The 18,450-nt window shown below is 48.0% G+C and overlaps 2 protein-coding genes across 4 annotated transcripts; both read left to right on the plus strand.

Moving 5' to 3' along the window:
• Positions 1-2,433: 2,433 nt before the first annotated feature.
• On the plus strand, positions 2,434-12,125 carry out (outsiders). Its single transcript, XM_001354970.4, has 5 exons — positions 2,434-3,003; positions 9,353-9,520; positions 9,591-9,717; positions 9,775-11,289; positions 11,366-12,125. The coding sequence occupies exons 2-5, from the start codon at positions 9,356-9,358 to the stop codon at positions 11,503-11,505; spliced, it is 1,947 nt and encodes a 648-aa protein (XP_001355006.1). The 5' UTR covers positions 2,434-3,003; positions 9,353-9,355; the 3' UTR covers positions 11,506-12,125.
• A 1,263-nt stretch (positions 12,126-13,388) lies between these two features.
• LOC6901622 (uncharacterized) lies at positions 13,389-17,744 on the plus strand. 3 transcript variants are annotated; one of them, XM_015186413.2, is made up of 6 exons: positions 13,389-13,901; positions 13,989-14,022; positions 15,590-15,765; positions 15,867-16,137; positions 16,200-17,420; positions 17,484-17,744. In XM_015186413.2, the coding sequence occupies exons 1-6, from the start codon at positions 13,809-13,811 to the stop codon at positions 17,618-17,620; spliced, it is 1,932 nt and encodes a 643-aa protein (XP_015041899.2). In that variant the 5' UTR covers positions 13,389-13,808; the 3' UTR covers positions 17,621-17,744. The 3 variants fall into 3 exon arrangements, with proteins under 3 accessions (XP_015041899.2, XP_002134292.2, XP_015041900.1); XM_002134256.3 differs by lacking the exon at positions 13,989-14,022 and having other exon boundaries at positions 13,396-13,901; XM_015186414.2 differs by lacking the exons at positions 13,389-13,901; positions 13,989-14,022 and having other exon boundaries at positions 15,637-15,769.
• The last annotated feature ends 706 nt before the right edge of the window (positions 17,745-18,450 follow it).

Below are 18,450 nucleotides of genomic sequence, written 5' to 3' on the forward strand. Positions count from 1 at the left end.
CCCCCGGCCCCAGAGTTGGTGGTGGAGACGGGGAACCAGCCCCATTCAAAGCACAGATACAGACGATACCAGTATTTTTTCTGTGCTTTTTCGTAGCAGTTTCAACAGTAAACAAGAAAGAATCAACGGCTGTGCGGACCGAGCCACATGACACTCTATCTATCGGATATCTAATGTTCAGATTTGATTGCCGAAAAAATAAAGGATTTTTCTTGTTCGATTTCCTACAATCTTTTGGTCGGCGGCTATGGAGAAGTATGGAACTAAAAAGGTAAGTCATTTTGGAACGATGAAATACTAACTAAATTCTTAACGCTAAACGCGATTGTAGATTTGTATTGCTTTTGGTTTAATGCTCTTTAAAAATAAGAAAGTTTTACTACGAAAGACTTACTTTTCAACAGGCTAGAAACCTGTGATACTTTCATATGAAACTTTAAGTTGCATTATCTTCTTATACATATTCGATATGGATTTCATGATACCCTTGACTAAGAAGTGTATCAGAAATAAAATAAAAACTCCGGAGAGAACGACATAAAAGTTGCCAAGTCATTGGCTTAAAATGAATTTGTTTTCCTATGTTTGCGATGTCTCATCATGCTGAATTAAATGATAATTTATTCGATTTCTATATAGTCGCACTCGCACGTACCTACGTAAGCGTGTAGCTCCGCCCGGTGTCCGTGTAGCCGTGTAGCCGTGTATCCGTGGGCTCCCTCCCTCCGTGCATGTGCGTGTGCGACTGTGTCGACTGTACACTAATTTTGCAATAATTGCCCCCAGAATCTTGAATCTTGTTCGATTCGTATGTCGTGTGTCGCTTTTCATATTTGCTATGAAAATATTGTAATTGCCTGCACTTCCTCCTTCTCCACTGATCCCCCTCTATCCGTGCTCCTCTCATCCAGTGACCGAGACCGATACCGGCCGACCTCCTGCTCCCACTCCGCCCCGCACCGCTGTCAACAACAGAGACGGAAAGAGTGTGCGACTAGGCAAATGCGAAACCGCAACCACCTGTTGTCAGAGCGTCAGACAGAGAGGGAGCGAGTGACAGAGAGAGAGCTCTGGCTGCTGGCTGTTGAGTGGGGAGTGGGGGGTAGTGGGTAGTGGGGAGAGAGGGCAGGTCTGGGCGGCTGTGTTTGCTTGACATTGATACTCGCACGGGCACCAGAGAATGTGTCCCTGTGTGGGTGTGTGGCTGTGTGGCTGTGGGCGAGTGGTAAGAACGAACGGTAAACCAGCCAAAGTTCTCAATCGTCTGTCAAGGAGTTCTTGGCGGGAGAGCGAGCGAGACAGGGCCAAAGAGAGAGTGAGCCAGCGAGAGTGGCCCTGGTGCACAGTGGTGCAAGTTCGCTAGTTGCATGATGCCTGCGGCATGATGCATGACTCATTAGCTCGATAATTAGCTTGATTAATTTGCTTGCAATTCGCGAATTGATTTGATTGATGGCCAGTGGAGAGTGCCAGGATCTAGGCATTTGATTGATGGCATTTCATCAACTGATTTATGGCGGCCCGACCAGAGATACAACCAAGCGTGCTAATGACAGTGGGATATCCAGTGGGATTCTCTGTGATGCAATAAACTCTGAGGAAATTTCGTAACAAATTACCAAGAACAGTTTTTGTTTGGGAAAATCTGCAATAATATTTTATGGCGGCTGCACGGTTAATGGTACTGTTACCTGAAAAATCGTAAATTGTGGTTTACCCCAACACAGCAGCACGGAAATGCCGCAGGACCAAGTCATGACTTGGTCTTCGTCTCTGAATCGGTAGGGAAAGAGAGCTGTCGAGCTGCTGTCCAGCACATCAATCAAATGGAGGAGCTATGCCGGCGTCTGTCTTGAGGGTCTCGTCGTCTAGCGGCCAATTAGTGACCTGCTGGCTGTCCGAGCCGACCTTTGAACCCCATGCGCTGTGCGGGCCACACTAGAGGCAACAGTTGGCCAAGAATATCTGTGGTCCCAGCGAGCGGCTAAATCAAAGTCAGCTCTCTCATTCAGCTTCTCGCATTATTGCCGGAGTCACGATGATAATGTTAGCAGCAGAAGCCCACTGTTAACGCGCTAAGCGCCTGCGAGAGCCAGAGAGGGATAGAGAGCACAGCTTCCGCTCGGTCAATGCTAATTGGCATGTCTAAATGGTCTTCGGTCGCTGCTGCTGCTGCGCTGCCTCTGCTGCTGCAGTCTGCTGCATTTTTCGTCCCGACTCCTCCTGGCTGCGCTGCTGCCTACGCGGCCCACGCAACAGGCAGGCAGGCAGACAGGCATCAGGCAACAGGCAACAGCAGGCGCTATCACTCTCGCCCTCGCTCGCACTTGAGCACTCACTCTCGCTATCAGTAGCCCGCTCCCGCTCGCTCTGCTGCTTTTACTTAGACTCGCGTTGCTATAGAAAAATGCTATAAAGGCGACCGCAGCAGGCGGCCAAGTAAGTCGACTGCTGGACGCATAACAGTGAACAACCCACACACGCGAAAACGCACACACACGCACGCACAGAGACTTAGCCGAGCACGCAGACCGAGCGCACGATTCCCGAACCGAAGCAGTGCTGCCGCTGCTGCTGCTGCTGCTGCTGCTGCTGCTGCCGCTGCTGGTGATGGTGACGGTGCTGGTGGCAGTGAAAGAGTTTTCTGTTTTTGTATTACAGTTCGAACAGCTGAGCCGCGACGTTGTGTATAACACATACGCGGTGTGTTCTCTTCTCCCAACCCGAACGGGCCACTCAACTGCCGCAATCAAAGCGTCAAACCAGTGTACAAGTGTTTTTTAACCGCTCTCTTACTGTGGGACTGGCACTAAGCCCAGCCACCGCTCGCTCAAGTGTGCTCTTTTTTGTTCCCGTGCACTTCTCTAACAGTTCTCCGAACTCAAACAAACAACAAACAAACGTGTGAAAATTAGCAGCTCCCTCAATCAAGCATCTGCTAAACCGTGAACCGTGTGATAATCGACAGTTACAAACGATTTGAACAACAAATAACCGATTACCGTAAGTTTTCAAAAAGCAAAGCAACAAATGTCAAAAATCAGAATGAAGAAAGTGTCAAACAGACAGGCAGACGGACGGCTACGGGTGTGGGCACGGGTGTGGGTGTGGGTGTGGGTACTCCTGCTGTCTGTCCTCACATCCACCCACAATCGACAAGTCCAGCTAACTTAAACCTTCAGTATCCACCGTGTGTCGTGGAGTCCCCACATTTACCAGCATTACGATCTGGTTCCGGAAAGCAAATTGAGTTTTCCTCCATCCTTGCAGCCGCTGTGTGCTGAAAATATTCACCAAATCGAATTATAATTCCCTTTTCGACTTGTTTTTTTTTACGTGATGTTATTTTTTTTTTTTTTTGCTGTCCTCGAGGGCGCCTCGTGGGCTCTATAGGGAGTCCGGGGGCTGGAGCTGACGGTAAATGCATTAAAATCGGGCGCCCAATTGTGGGTGGACCCCGCGATTTCCAGCGGGAGTGCGTCATCCGTGCAGACACACAATACATATAGATTTTTTTAAGCGTGATCGAGGGAGTGTCAACGAGATGTCGTTACAAGATACGAGGGAATCCAATTAAAAAGTGATTTGTTTTTAATGAATTTGTGGCCATTCAACAAAATCTCCATACATTTTCATTGATATTTGTGCAGGTTTGTAGCTTTTATGGTAGAAAATTGGGGTTATGATTGGAAACATTCAACGAAATTCGAGAAAATATTGGGGTATCCCTCATACAAGTGAAAGACCGTTAAAGGCCTAAGATATATACAAAATCCAAGCTTCTATAAAACAAAGGCAAAATTTACACGAAAATGCTTTCCTTCTAAAACGATCGCCAGAATTACAGAAATCTTTCCTAGTTCTTCAACACTGCCTCACCGGAGGAAGAGGAGTTCTATCGGAGCTCTGAAATCGTGTTGCACATCTGTAGAAGGCGAATACTTAGAGCCTAAATAGTTTGCGGCATCAAGAGTCCGAGGCAACACCCCTAGATGTCAGCTGGCCAAGGTTCTGGGCTGTCAGCTTGTGCCGCTGGAGGAAGATGCTGCCCCCGAGGGGCATAAAGTAGAGCTGTCAGCACAGACAACGGACTGGCAAAGCAGTTCAGAGCAGCTCAGACTCAAAGAGCCCTCGCCACACAGAGCCCCCCAGATGGGGAAATGTTTGTGCGGATTTTCGTATTTTCGTATTTGACTCCCCGCCAGAGATAACCTGTTGCGAACAATGAAAATCGGAGAATCGGGGAATCGGGGGCCACGCTCCGTCTGGTATTTAATGTGTGTTTTATTTTATTTTTGTTTTTTGATGTACTAAAGTCGGTAAATGTTACGTGCAATGTGCAAATGGGAAATGGAAAATTGTAGACAGATTTGAGAATTTGTTTGTTGTGTGTGTTGCGTTTTTATTTTGTTTTGTTGTGAATTGAATCAACAGTTTTAAGCTGCTTACGTGCTGATGATTATCGTATAATGGAAGCGCCCTGTTCGCTGGGATTATGCAATCGATAAAGACCCACGGTCCAAAGGCCCCTCCTCCCGATGGAATCACAAATGCAGGCGATAAGCTCTTGGCCCAGACAGAACAGCCCAGAGCTCTCTCTCTCTCTCTCTCTCTCTCTTTCTATGGGGCAGATGGATAGTTTGACTAATTGATTGAAGAACTCCCACTATTCCCAGAGACAGAGACAGAGCGAGAGCGAGAGAGATCATGTGTCAGAAGCGCACACCCAAGTGGAATTAGCATTTTCTTTTTTGTTGGTTTTTTCTTTTTTTGGAGCTAGAGCAATTGCCATTAGAATTGGGAATAAGAAAAGGCAGAGAGTCGGAGAGTCAGAGGTACGTTCGAGTGCATTTCTGGGTACAGGGGACTGCCGGCAGTATAGTGTTTCACTTCACAGAAGGCACTTAGGCCCTCCGACCGCCGCACAGCCCACTTAAGTCGAATGGAAGTGCAACGTCGGGAGTACGTGAGTTTATTCGAAACCGAAGAAAGAAATAACCAAATGAACTAGAATAGAACCGAATTGTATGCAAGGCGGCATGGACATGGGATTGACATTGGGAATGATCTTCATTCACATACCACATACGACAGGCATATCCCATATTCCATTCCCAGAGAGATCGACAGACAGACAGAGAGACAGGCACATGTGAGAATGTGTCGGCTGTTGGGATTATTTTGTGGCCAGAGCAGGGCAATAACAATCATTGAAATGAAATGAAATGCTACTAAAAATATCCCATACAAAGCCCATGCCAGAACACGTTGTCCATAATCTCTGGATGCAATTGTGAGAGACGGAGTTGTGAGCCCCACAGCCTACACAGTGAATGATAACTCTGTCCAAGTCCATGGGCCCACTCTTTTGGGTGTATAAATAGCCCCATTCGTAGTCGTCTCTCTCTTAACAACAAACCAGGCATGACGCCACGACTACTACCTATAGACGGAATGAATCCGAAAACCAAAAACCAAAAACCAAACACCAGAACCATCCCATGCCCTGCCATGCAAATAGGGTTCCCTTTTTTGGTTTTACGATGGTTTTTTTTTTGGGAATGTTTAGAAGGCGCCATCTCTGGAATATAGAAATGAATCACACATCGTACAACAGGGTTTCCCTTGGAAGTTTTCCTTTGAAAAATGATTGCAATTCTAACCGACATACTAGAACCCAAACCCAAACTAAATCTAGGCATCCCCAGAGGCTAAGATCTGAGGATAGCTGTGGGGTTCTAGAACCAACTAATGATTGCTTTTGTCTATGGAAAGATTTGGTTTTATCACAGTATTTGAGAGTTTTGCAATTTCCATGATCGTAAATATTAAACGTATTCCCTCTCAATAGATCGTAGACAAATGCTCTGCTCTCTCGCTCTCTCTCCCTCTCTCTTTGTGTGAAAGATCTGCCGCTCTTTGAACTCTTGCTCAATGCACACAAAAACTTTCAGCTGATCATACAGTACAGTATACTCTATACTATGAGAGAGAGAGAGATAGACCAGTGGGGGCAGCGGGCTGGTGGGGAGGGCCACGCGGCGCCACCCCGCGTTCTACCAATTAGCCGCCGGCGCGAATCAATTACCGCTCTCCGCTATATCTGTGGGCCTTAATCAATTCTCATTGACACAATTTAATTGAAGTCCCTGTTTCTGCTTGTGAAATGAAACGATCAGCGCGACAACAATTCGTTGGACCCGACGCCTCCTCTCCTCATAGACGTAGACGTAGACGGAGACGTACAACGTATACGTAGTGTGTATTTCAACAACGATTAATCTCAATTAGAGGCCAATTGAGTGAGAGAGCGAGATGAAAACCCCTACACATCGTATCGTATCGTATCGTATAGTATCGTATAGTATGGTTTGGGGGCATGGGGCATGTTCCGGTGCTTGTCCAACCATTAGGCTGCACCTGTTGTACATCGCATCGGACATCGGACACATGTGCATTGTGAACTTCAAAAGGTACAAGTGTTTTGTTCATTCTACTATTTGTCTTATGGCTCCAGAGATACGACAACGAACAGCCGACAGAGCGGTAGAGCGTCGATCGTAATCAATAGTGCCGCCTGTGTGCCCGTCCCGCCCGTCACATTTATCTATCCGCTCAAACTAATGAGTCATCTGCCGCCCCTAATGGCCAAACACTCGACTCGTCCGATAGATAAGGGTCAACGCATCGTGCTTCTTTCCTGATTTCTTTCCTGTGGGCCGATTGAGTCTTATCTCGAGAGAGAGAGAGAGAAAGCAATGCGAAAATTGCAGAGTATTTGCCTAGAATTTTGCCTTTTGTGGCATGGGGCAATGGCAGTGGCAATTGTTACCTTTTGCTATCGTACAAAAGATAAACTCATTCCCGTGCTGGGCTCTTTGTTCTGGGTCGTAATCCTCCTTGGGACATCCCTATTTAGTACATTCCCCCCTGCTACTAGTACATTCTACTATTTATGAGACTAATTTGGAAACGGAATACGCTTAACTTATCTGAGAATACCCTCTTCAAAATATTGTGAAATTCCACAAAAACATATTCGATTCGCAATTTCGAAATCCCATTGATTGGGGAGGGCTTTATCATCGCACTTGCTCTGAGCTCTGCTTCCTCTCCGCTGCCCCGACATCGTGAGTGTTTGCTTTTCTAAAACACACAAAATTTGTTGCCCACGCGGCATGACTGTGCAAAAACACACACACACACGCAATACACAATACAAGATACAACAAACAAATACAACTAAAATCATAAGAAAGCAATGACGACAAATTGCGGAAACCGTCGCGATAGCCGGAGCTCTCCGTTGGCATCGAAACCGGAATGTCGTGGTCGATGGATGGATGGCTGGAGAGCTGGGCAGCTGGATCGACGGATAGATCGCACCCATGACTCTCGGCTCTCGGCTCTCGACTCTCGGCTCTCGCGTTGAAACGATCTCAGAGTGCGACTGCGTCTTTAAGCGAAAGTTTTGCTTGGGAATACCCTGCCATAGAGTATGGAATGAATTCATGAATGGACTGGAGCATTCAGTCCTCAAAGAAAATACAAACAAATGTGTAACGAAGAGAGCGAGAGCAGTGTCGCTGCGAGAGAGCTGGCATTCGGATCTGTGGCCGAGCGGAATACCTTTCGTAGCCATAGAGTGTCTGCTCAACACACAATTCTTAAGAGAATTCTGTTCGATATATTCTATGGATCCCAATCAGTAGTCAGTTGTTGCTAGGATGGACCGAGAGGCGCTACCTGCATGAAGCGTGACCTGTTTGGCCGGGTACATACAGAAAGGATACACCACCTATCAAAAGTGAAGGAATAAAGACGGATCTACCTATCAAAAGTCACTGCATGAGAACATACGATAATGAAAGCTGAAAATATTTATAATCCACTAAAATTTTCAGTGTGTTTGAAGCTTCGGCTTCGTTGCATTTATTTTTTTTGAACGCTTTCCTCTCTGTTGATCGATCGCTTAATTTTGGAGGGGGGACGACTGCTAAGTGCCATCGTTGTGCTACCCCTTCTGATCCCGATCCCGACCCCGTACCGGCAGTCGCAGTCTCTGTTCGAGTTCCAGACGGACGGGGCGTCAATTTATGGCACGCTCCGATGAAGTTCAATGGCAACACACGGACACAGAAAGCCCAGACACACAGACACATGGAGGAGCAGTGTCTGAATGAAGACACCAGTGCAGCAGTGCACCGGCTTTGTCCTCGCATTATCGATGCATAAATAAACGCGGCATGCCACAAAAGGGGCAAGGGGGGCACAAGTTGTCTTTTGATTATCGCAAGAACCGAACGATGACAACCATCTCTCGATCGTTCTTGGTGGAGTCTCGCTTTGCCGCATTTCAGTGCATCGATCCAATCCGGTCTGTGCTGCAGCTCGTGCAACTCTTTGGGGCACACACAGGCACACACACACAGCCCACACCCCACCCGCTAAGTGATTTCCATTTTGCATCGATTCAAATTGGAAAGAGGAGCTCTCCCTCGTGGCTTGCATACCAAATAAATAGCGGCAATCGCTCGACGATGTCGCACCCATTAATAGGAAATATTGTATCTATGATGAGAGTCACTCGATAGACCCTATAATAATGATGATTGTCGGTCTGGTCTCTCCATTATGATGGAGCCTCTCTGCGTCAATCCCAATTAGCAATTAGAGAATTATCTTTGCTCCTTCCACACCTTGCCAATAGCAACAGCAACAGCGACAGCAACAGCGACAGCGACAGCTCCACCTCCTGCTCCATTAAAGGTGTGCCCTCATCGACGGGGCTATAGATACGCAGATACCAGCGAAAATACATACATACGAGTATGTGATAATGCCAATAATGGTGTGGGCTAATGATAGTTTTTTGGAAAAACACTGACAGCGACTTGGACTATAGGATAAGGAATGGTAACGGCAATGGTATTGGAGAGAAATTTGTTAGACAAATCTCAGATTGCTAGACGTTTAAGGGGTCGTCTTGAAGGTGTGGCAGTTCTGGGAGAACGAGATAGAGAAAGATATCTTTGAAGTACAGAATAATCGTGAAGGAAACAACCAAGGGGCGCTTCTGCATGACGTGCTAAATGTTAAACCGAAAGGTGTTATCATAAATAAACCATCAAGTGGCCCAAGCCGAGTAGCGCTGTTGCATGACGCGCGACATCAAAGGATAACGATACTGTATATTATAGTAGATCTTTAATGGTGATCAAGTGATGATGTTTGAGCAATAGAAATACAGCCAAGGGGCACTGCTGCAGGACGCGCCACTGGATAGAGTAGATCTTTTGTGATGAACGTTAAGATCTCTCAAAACTAAATGATTTTTCTTGATCTCTTTCAGGCCATGGACAAATCAAATTTAACAGACAAGAATCACACGAATGTGTACAATGTTACGACGAAACCAAAGAAGCCCAAGCGGCGGGACAAGAGCGATTTGGGCCCGGATTTTGTGGCACCCGATGGCGGCTGGGGCTGGGTGGTGTGCCTGGCGGCCGGACTGAATAACGTATGTGGAATTGAAGTTGATATACATTCGATGAACATTTGAGGGACATCAATTTCTTTTTCAATTACAGTTCTTCTTGTTCCCGGCCCTGCAGCAGTACGGCTTGATCTACAGAGTGCGGATGCATGGCCTGGGATTCGATGCCAAACAGACGACAACAATTGTGAATGTGGTGATGGCCGTGTCCTCACTAGTCGGTGAGTGGTAGCCATCTGAGATCGAGTATCATGAATATATTTGTGTGCCTTTGGCAGGTATCGTCAATGGAGCCATGTTCAGGCGCTTCACGTTCCGTCAGGTGGCCCTCACGGGCACGATCCTGGGCTTTTCGGGCATCTTTCTGACGGCCTTCTGCACCACCTTCTGGCAGTACATCGTCTGCCTGTCGGCGATATATGGCATTGGCCTGGGTCTGGCCATGGCTGCCACCTCGCTGGCCGTCAACACCTACTTCAAGCAGAGGCGTCGTCGTGCCACCGGCTTCTCCTGGACCATCACGGGACTGGGGCCCATCTTCTTTCCGTATGTGTCCACCTGGCTGTTGGGCTTTTACGGGGCACAGGGCACCATTTTGATCTACTCCGGCATCGCCATGAATGCCGTACTGTGCGCCTTGACCCTGCAGCCGGTGCTGCGGCATGTGAAAAAGCCAAAGACCGCGTCCACCGAAGGACTGGACTCGGCCAAGGATCATCCCGAGACGGCGGAGGCCAATGGGAATCTGCTGACGCCCGGCAGCGATCCCTGGATCGACTACGAGTGCAAGTACTGTCAGTACCAGAAGCGTGCCAAGCGTGGCATCTTCTCCTCGCAGTACCTCTTCAATGTGGACGATCCGGAGCGCCCGGGCTACGAGATCACAGAACCGGGAACCCCCATGCTGGCCCGCGCCAACGACGGGTGGTTCGGCTCGAAGCTGTCGCTCACCGCGGATCAGGGGACGGGTGGCGCACGCTATCGCACGCGGAGAGAGCTGATGCGACAGGTGTCGTCGCGCAGCCGCGAGAATCTCGAACGCCTGGAGACGAGCCGGACGGGAGACGAGACGCAAGAGCAGGGCCTCTATAAGCCGAACTACTTCAATCGGGAGCGCGAGGACCAGGAGCGGTATACCAGCAAGACGAGCGTCTACTCGAAGAGCGGCCAGGAGGAGCTGCTGCGATGCACCTGCGCCGAGGACAAGGCCCTGCTGCAGAAGACCGCCGAGGCCATGCGACTGGAGCAGATGGACGACCAGGCCCTGCAGGCCGAGGAGGATGAGGCCATGAGCCGCTTGACCTTCTTCCAGAAGGTCAGCAAGTTCTTCGATCTGGACCTGCTGCGCGACTTCACCTTCGTGAATCTGGCCGTTGGCATGAGCATCATGATGTTCGGCGAGATGAACTTCTCGGTGCTGACGCCCTTTATTCTGAATAGCTTCGGGTATTCGGACACACAGATCTCCCTGGTGATGTCCCTGCTGGCCTGCATGGACATCTCCGTGCGATTCCTGGCCCCACTGGCCCTCGAGAAGGTGAAGCTCGACAACCGGGTGCTGTTCGCCTTCGGGATCCTCTGCATTGCCGTCGGCCGTGTGGTTGTGGCCTTCACCAACTCCTACGAGGTGATGATCGGTGTGTTCTTGCTGATCGGCTTCGGCAAGGGTTTCCGCACCATTTTCTCGCCCCTGATCATTCCCAGCTATGTGCCGCTCAACCGCTTGCCCGCCGCCTCGGGTCTCCAGCTGATCTTCAATACAATGTTCTCCTTTGCCATGGGCCCTCTTTTGGGTAAGTCTCCAGGATCATACATAATGCTCTCTCTCTATTCAGAACTTCTCTGATTTGTGTGTCGTTCTACTTGCAGGCATTATCACGGAGGCCTTTGGCTATGCCGCCACCATTCATTCCATCAATTTCCTCACCGCTATGGCCCTGCTCCTCTGGCTCACGGAATCGATTGTCCGTCGCATCCTGAAGCGACCGTCGAAGGGGCTGGGTCAGTGATGTCCGGCCGATCCTATTCTAAAATGTGTTTAAACTCACTCTCTCTCTCGTCGGAACTGAAACTACTTGGCCATTCACACATCCACACATCCATCCATCCATCCATCCATCCATCCATACCCAGTGGTACTACTCTTGGCCCTGGGACCCTACCTAGATGTTATTTAAGATCGAGTGTGTCTCTGTGTGTTTCTCTGTGTGTGAGCATAGTATTACGTTGATTGAGCATACGGTATAGTTGCAGGCCGTACTTAAAGATACCTAAGATAAAATATACAAGATACAATATATATATATGTGTATATATACATAATTGTATTACCCCTTAACATATGAAAAATTCCCATCATATCCCACCACCATATCATGTACTCTTTCATTTAGTCATTTTTTTTCATAATTTATCTTTTTTTGGCATTTTTTTTTCATTTTTTTTTCATTTTTTTTCACATTTCTTTTTGTTTTTATTTTGCGTTTTATAATATATATATATTCACTCTATAAATAAGACTATGAATACTGTACTTAGTGGTTACAACTACACCTATCATATATTATGTGTGATGCTGACCTACACGTTGATTGATAAATATAAATGTTAGTTAAGTTGAAACAAAAGAGGTCTGAAAGGGGAGTTACTGGTAAAGGGAAAAGCACCAACATGCAACATTTTGAGGATTGCTGGTCTTATCGAGACCTTCTTCTCGGGTATGAGAAATTTCTGGGCCTGCCTTTGTCCCGCTTGAGGATCATCCACTTAGAGATACAAACGATTTGCATTCTTGTTCTGCGAATCAATTAGTTACGCTCACTCAGAAACCTACCGGTTCTTGGGATCTATGCAGAGAAACCGTATATCTTGAACACTATTCGGGCTCTTTAATTAGGGATACACTTGATATCCTTTCTTGTTCTATGAATTGCAGATATTGTTTGCCACATTAAGAATTATAATCTTCAGAAACTAACGATGATCATATACTGATTGATCGAGGGTGATTGAGGTGTCTAATATATATACTAATGTTGGTACAATTGAAGATCTTTTTTGAGTATACATTTGTGGATTAAAGTTATACGAACGGGTGACGAGGGTTCGGTCCCTTTGGCACACAAAGAAGCATGGAATATAATCTCTCTTAAACTTGGTTATCTTTTCAGATCTATGCCGCGAAAGATCTAGATACAGAATACATTTAATTTTTCCTAATCTTCGATTGGAGTTTATTTTATGAAAAATCATAAGTAATCCCCACTGAAGAATAGCAAATGATCCTTCATAAACGATTTCGTACATTCCGATGGATCACAGAAGAATATCCTTATCGCTAATCTCACTCTCCCCGCCGCTTCCATTGCCAATCAAAGTATTTTCAAATATTCTTTAAATTAATTAGCCACCAACAAAAGGTTGTCAAGAGATCTACCAAATGTTTGCTGCACACTTTTGGGCTCTTCGGGTAAAGCCCGTGGTACGGGGTACAGGTGTCAGAGAAAGAAAGACCAAGGCAGGCGGGCGGAGGGAGACAGCACGTGGCCTGCCTCAACTCACGAACGAACCAACGAAATATGCATAACATAGATGTATCGTATCGTATCGAATCGTATCGTACCTATGGCTATGCCTATATGTTAGTGACGCACTGTTTGGCTACCGCCAAAGCAAACAAATCGTTTTGCTCGCACCTTTACAGCCGACTGTTAACTAACAGACGGACGGACGGACGGAAGTACGGACGTACGGACTGGCAGCCTCTTGCCCCCCACCGGGCATTCACTGCTGCTCATTACGTCGACGTCGTTCGATTGGCGCTAGTCGATCCGATCTTTCGATTGCCCGTCCGTACACGCCGTACACGCCGTACACTCTGCTCTGCTCTGCTCTGCCTGTGCCTGTGCTGGGTTCGGTTCAGTTGAGTTTAGTTCTCAGTTTTAGTTTATTTCCTCAGCTGTCGACGACGAAGACGACGACGACGGCGTTTGGGGCGAGAGAACACGGGGCCGCGATTAGAGGAATATTCCGCCAAATGGCAATTGGATTCGGATCGGGCATTGCATTCCCATTACCCCCGTAGAGTGTGTCGCGAGTCGTGAGTCGCGAGTCGGGCCTACATATATGTATATATGTAGATCTATAGATCTGTAGATATTTTAAATTCGAGAAATAGGTGAACCAAGGAGTGCCCATACGACACCATTCTGGGCAACCTTGAACTTGGACTGCATTTCGTGTGTGTCTGTTTCAATTAGATGCAGGCATTCAACCTGTCATTCATTCAGTACGCCAATCATTCAGTCAGTCAATGCGCTGTAACGCGTGTGACAGAGAGTGTAAAAATAAAATAACACCCGAGGCGGAGGCGGAGGCTGACTCTGAGGCTGACGCTGAGGCAAAGGTAAAGGCATCAGGCATTAAGCATTAAGCATCAATAGCAACCGAAATAAAAACTAAAAATATTCATCGTTGCCAATTTGCGCACTAGCCAAGGAGAGGGCGAAATACTATAGAGGATATAGGTGAGTGATTCGACTGTGAGACGGGGAGCATCATCTAGCAAATGGAGAAGGAACAGGCACGTTCTTGCCACGCACCTCGCACGGGTTCATCCTCCTACTCCTCCTCCTCCTGCTGCCGCTGCTATCAGCGATTCCCTTCGATTAAAGTGGAAGGGGCCTTGGGAATGTAATGTCAATACCCCAATCCACCACATGGGCTATCTGGGAGCCCCAGCTGGTGGCACAATATTGGCAACAAGTCACCAAAACGTTGCCACCCCATGTAAAGGCATCGCAATCTTATCATCGTTATCGCTGGATGGATCTATAGTCAATATAGTAGTGGGCTTTGCTTATCTGTGGCGATCTGTGCCAATTGTTTTGCGATCATTTCGAGTGATTCGAGGAGCTAAAACAATGGAATTTCCACAATAACAAACTGATCCATTACATATCCAACGAATCAGGAAAGATCAAGGACGGTCTTCAGTCTGGGTACAGATAGACGAGGCTAATAATCGTTATTCCTGGAATTCTTAACATTTCCGGAATATATGGTATATTTTTAGATCTATTGAGACCTTTTCCTTTAAATACCTTTATCGGCTGATTAACACAACTAAAATCCACCTTCCAGTTGGATTTTACGTAGGTTTCAGTTTCACTTTATTGCCGATAGTTCTTATCAAGTAAAACCTTATCTAATTAAGTCCTCAATTTACTATCATTGGGAATCTGTCATCAGGTTGTGGCACACACCTCCCTCAATCGAAGAGCAAAGGGGGTGCGATGTTCTCGCATGTTTTCGATGGTTATACAATTTGAAACAGCATCAGCAAATCACCAACTAGGTGGAACTCTGATTGAGGCCTCTTTTATAGATCCTTCTCTCCCCACAAACGACAGAGATTGGAGGATCTTTGAGCCAGAGTTTAGTGGAATATTTTGGATTTTCCACACAAATGCTTTCCGTTGATCGCATTTTCAGTTTTTTTTGTTTTGGGAACTGAACTAATTACTGATACGCCTCCAGACATCAGTGACCTTCTCCTCTCGCCGGCAACAAAATCTTCTAGAGGACATAATGAAAGTGATTCACTCAACGAAAATCTTTAGCTATTTGCGCGCTAACTTTGGTCTTGGTCTCGGTCTCTGGGTCTAGGTCCGCGTCACATGACTGCTATGCTGATAAGAGAGAGAGAGAGAGAGATCGATCGGAGAGGGAGAGTGGTCTGGGCTAGCATAAGCCGCAGCCATGAACCCGGGCTCTGGGTTCTGCTGGCAACAACACCGAAAGAAACCCAGAAAGCGTGTTTGAGAGTATATGGGGGCTTGAGAACTACACCATATGCAGTCGGTCGCATCTTCATAACCTTCAGGGGCTGCAGTTAATTGTGGCAAGTGGATCGTTAAAGTGTTACACCAAACAAATTGACGATCGGCTCGTAAATCATACTCGAAGCGACAATTGCTTTTGTATGAGCACGAGCTTCGCGTGTAAATGGTTCCTCATTCCGGGGTTCGACAGATCAACTGATCCCCATACTGACTCTGTCCCTGTCCCTGTCTCTGCCTTGGATCTTTTCAGCAACAGCAATGGAATCCGCTGAGAAGAAGGTCTACCAGAACACCACGCGGCCCCTGGCCAAGGCCCCCTCGGCTCGGTACTACAACAGGAACGACAAGAGCGATCTGGGCGATGACTTTGTGGCCCCCGATGGCGGCTGGGCGTGGCTGGTGTGCGTCGCCGCTGGCGTTTCCAATGTAGGTAAAAGGTGTCCAATGCCCGCAGAGCCACAGCCTCAGCTTCAGCTCTCGCCCTCGTTTCCCCCCGAATTGAGCAAGTCCTTTCCCCACCCCCACAGCTGTCCATCTATCCGTGTCTGCAGCAGTTCGGCTTCCTGTTCAGAGAGCGCCTGGGGGACCTGGGCATGTCCAGCTCTCAGATCACGGCCATCATCAACACGAATCCGGCGGTTTCCGCCTGCACGGGCCTACTGAATGGGCCGATGTTCCGGCGCTTCACCTTTCGCCAGGTGGCCATGGCCGGCTCCCTGCTGATCTCCAGTGGCATAGTGCTCACAGCCTTCTGTGAGACATTCGTCGGCTATATGGTGGCCTATGCCCTGCTCTTCGGTGAGTCATCTTCAGTGCCCTTGCGATCTGCCTTTTTTTACCAACAGAATCCTCTTGTCTAGGCTTTGGCATGGGCATCAGTGTTTCGGCTTCTTCGCTGGCCATCAACACGTACTTCCAGAAGAAGCGACGCAAGGCCGCCGGCTTCTCGTGGACCATCACGGGCCTGGGTCCCATCTTCCTGCCGTATCTGGTCACGTTCCTGCTGACCGTCTACGGCGTCCAGGGCACCGTGCTGCTCTTTGCAGCCATTTCGCTGCACTCCTTTGTCAGTGCCATGATCTACCAGCCGGTGCGGTACCATGTGAACGGCAGCAGCACGGAGCCGGAGCTGCTGGTGGAGCAGCAGCAGCAGGCGCCGGAGGCGTTGTGCGCCCACTGCGCCTGGCAGCAGAAGCGCGAGCCGGGGGGGATCTTCTCCAGCCAGTACCTGTGCCAGGACGACGATGCCCAGCGGCCGGGCTATGAGATCTGTGAGCCGGGCACCCCCATGCTGTCGCGTGCGAACGACGGCTGGTTCGGGTCACGGCCCTCGCTGACCTCGGGACGCCTGCGCTTTCGCACTGTGTCGAGCTCCAAGGATCTGGAGCAGACGCAGCGCCTGCACTGTCCCATCAGCGAGGAGCACCAGGGCGACGACGAGTTCCTCAGGCCCAACAACTTTCGCCGAGAGCGCGTCGAGTCCAATCTGGAGGCGAAGCTCTGCTGCAGGTGCTCCGAGCACCGGGCCATTGCCAGGGAGGACAACAACAACAAGGATCCGGAGGTGCAGACCAGTCCGGGGGAAATAGGCTTCCTCCAGAAGGTGGTGACCTTCTTCGACCTGGACCTGCTGCGCGACTTCACCTTCGTGAATCTCGTTGCGGGTCTGACGATCATCAACTTTGGGGAGCTCAACTTCTCCATCCTGACGCCGTTCATCCTGGTCGACTTCGGCTTCGAGACCTCCCAGATCACGCTGGCCATGTCCCTGCTGGCCGGCCTGGACATCACCATGCGCTTCCTGGTGCCCTTTCTGACCGAGAAGATCCCCTGGGATAACCGGGTCTTCTTCCTCATTGGCGTCGTCGGGATTGCACTGGGCCGCACGGTGGTGGCCTGCACTCGATCCTACTCCATGATCCTGTGCAGCTTCGTGTGGATTGGGCTGTGCAAGGGCGTGCGCACCATATTCTGGCCCCTGATCATACCCGGCTACGTGCCGCTGAATCGACTGCCAGGCGCCTCGGGCCTCCAGCTGCTCATCTCGGGGCTGTTTACACTCATCTGCGGACCTTTTGTCGGTGAGTCGAGTCGAGTCTCTCATCTGATCTCCTGTCGATATCACGCTTTCGTTATTCTTCCAGGTCTTGTGCGGGATCGCTTTAACTATTCGGTGACCTTGCATTGTCTCAATATGATGTCCTTTGTGGCCGCCGCCTCCTGGACCCTGGAGGCGCTTATTCGACGCCATCGGCGGAAGCAGCGCCTGGAGAATAGCTGATCATCCGTCGGCATCCCATCCGGTCCTTCGGCGCTTAAGTTAGAAAATACTTTCTTTTTTTTTGCTATCTCTAAGATAATGTCTTGTAATACATTAAAAAATACAAAGTACAACATGGTCTATACTCGATATATACTTATGTAAAGGGAAATATCTATCAAACTCTCCAGGGTGGGTCCCTGAACGCACTTTCAGGGAAGATCCAGCTTTTACATCAATCAACTTAAACTTTATAACGAAAATCAAGGCATTGAAATCTTTTGCTTAATTGGGACATATAATTCATACGAGGCGTTTGTAATTTCTACAATATTTCGAACGAAAAGGTGCTGGGTTTTGGTAATATTTTAAGATTTAAATTAAATATTATCAAAATACACATACATTTTACATGACATTTTACATGCTCTACATAATAATGACATGGAGATGACATGGCACGCTGGAAAAGTGTAGCATGCTTTTAGGCTGTCAAATCTTTTGCAGAGTGTGCAGAGTCTAGACAGAATCGAATAGATTAGATTTTCTGACCAATTGGGTTAAAAAACAAATTTTTAAAAATGTTGAAAAAAATGGAATATAAAAAGCGGATAAGGAAGGTTTTTCCAGTAAGCGTTTTTGGGAAAAAAAGTTCAAACTTGAAGGAGAAACGAGAACTTAAAATTAGCCGGCCGTATAGAAAATTGTAAATTTCCTGGCATCGAAGCTTTTCTGATCTCACAAATTTCTCAGGAATCTACAAGTGGATACACCAAAGAGGGGACTGATCTATATCTACTACTGAATTGATGGAAACCAGATATAGTTCGTAGCTGAACACTCTAGCCAGT

The sequence above is a fragment of the Drosophila pseudoobscura genome, chromosome X, assembly GCF_009870125.1.
Source record: "Drosophila pseudoobscura strain MV-25-SWS-2005 chromosome X, UCI_Dpse_MV25, whole genome shotgun sequence".
NCBI classification, from domain to species: domain Eukaryota; kingdom Metazoa; phylum Arthropoda; class Insecta; order Diptera; family Drosophilidae; genus Drosophila; species Drosophila pseudoobscura.

What these genes read in the sequence shown, in the direction of transcription:
- out (XM_001354970.4), top strand. Translation starts at nt 9,356, where the DNA reads ATGGACAAATCAAATTTAACAGACAAGAATCACACGAATGTGTACAAT. An exon ending in TGGCGGCCGGACTGAATAAC is followed by an intron (nt 9,521 to 9,590) that starts GTATGTGGAATT and finishes TTTCAATTACAG; the next exon opens with TTCTTCTTGTTCCCGGCCCT. An exon ending in TGCCATGGGCCCTCTTTTGG is followed by an intron (nt 11,290 to 11,365) that starts GTAAGTCTCCAG and finishes TTCTACTTGCAG; the next exon opens with GCATTATCACGGAGGCCTTT.
- LOC6901622 (XM_015186413.2), top strand. Translation starts at nt 13,809, where the DNA reads ATGCGCTGTAACGCGTGTGACAGAGAGTGTAAAAATAAAATAACACCC. An exon ending in AGGCTGACGCTGAGGCAAAG is followed by an intron (nt 13,902 to 13,988) that starts GTAAAGGCATCA and finishes TTTGCGCACTAG; the next exon opens with CCAAGGAGAGGGCGAAATAC. An exon ending in CATCTGCGGACCTTTTGTCG is followed by an intron (nt 17,421 to 17,483) that starts GTGAGTCGAGTC and finishes TTATTCTTCCAG; the next exon opens with GTCTTGTGCGGGATCGCTTT.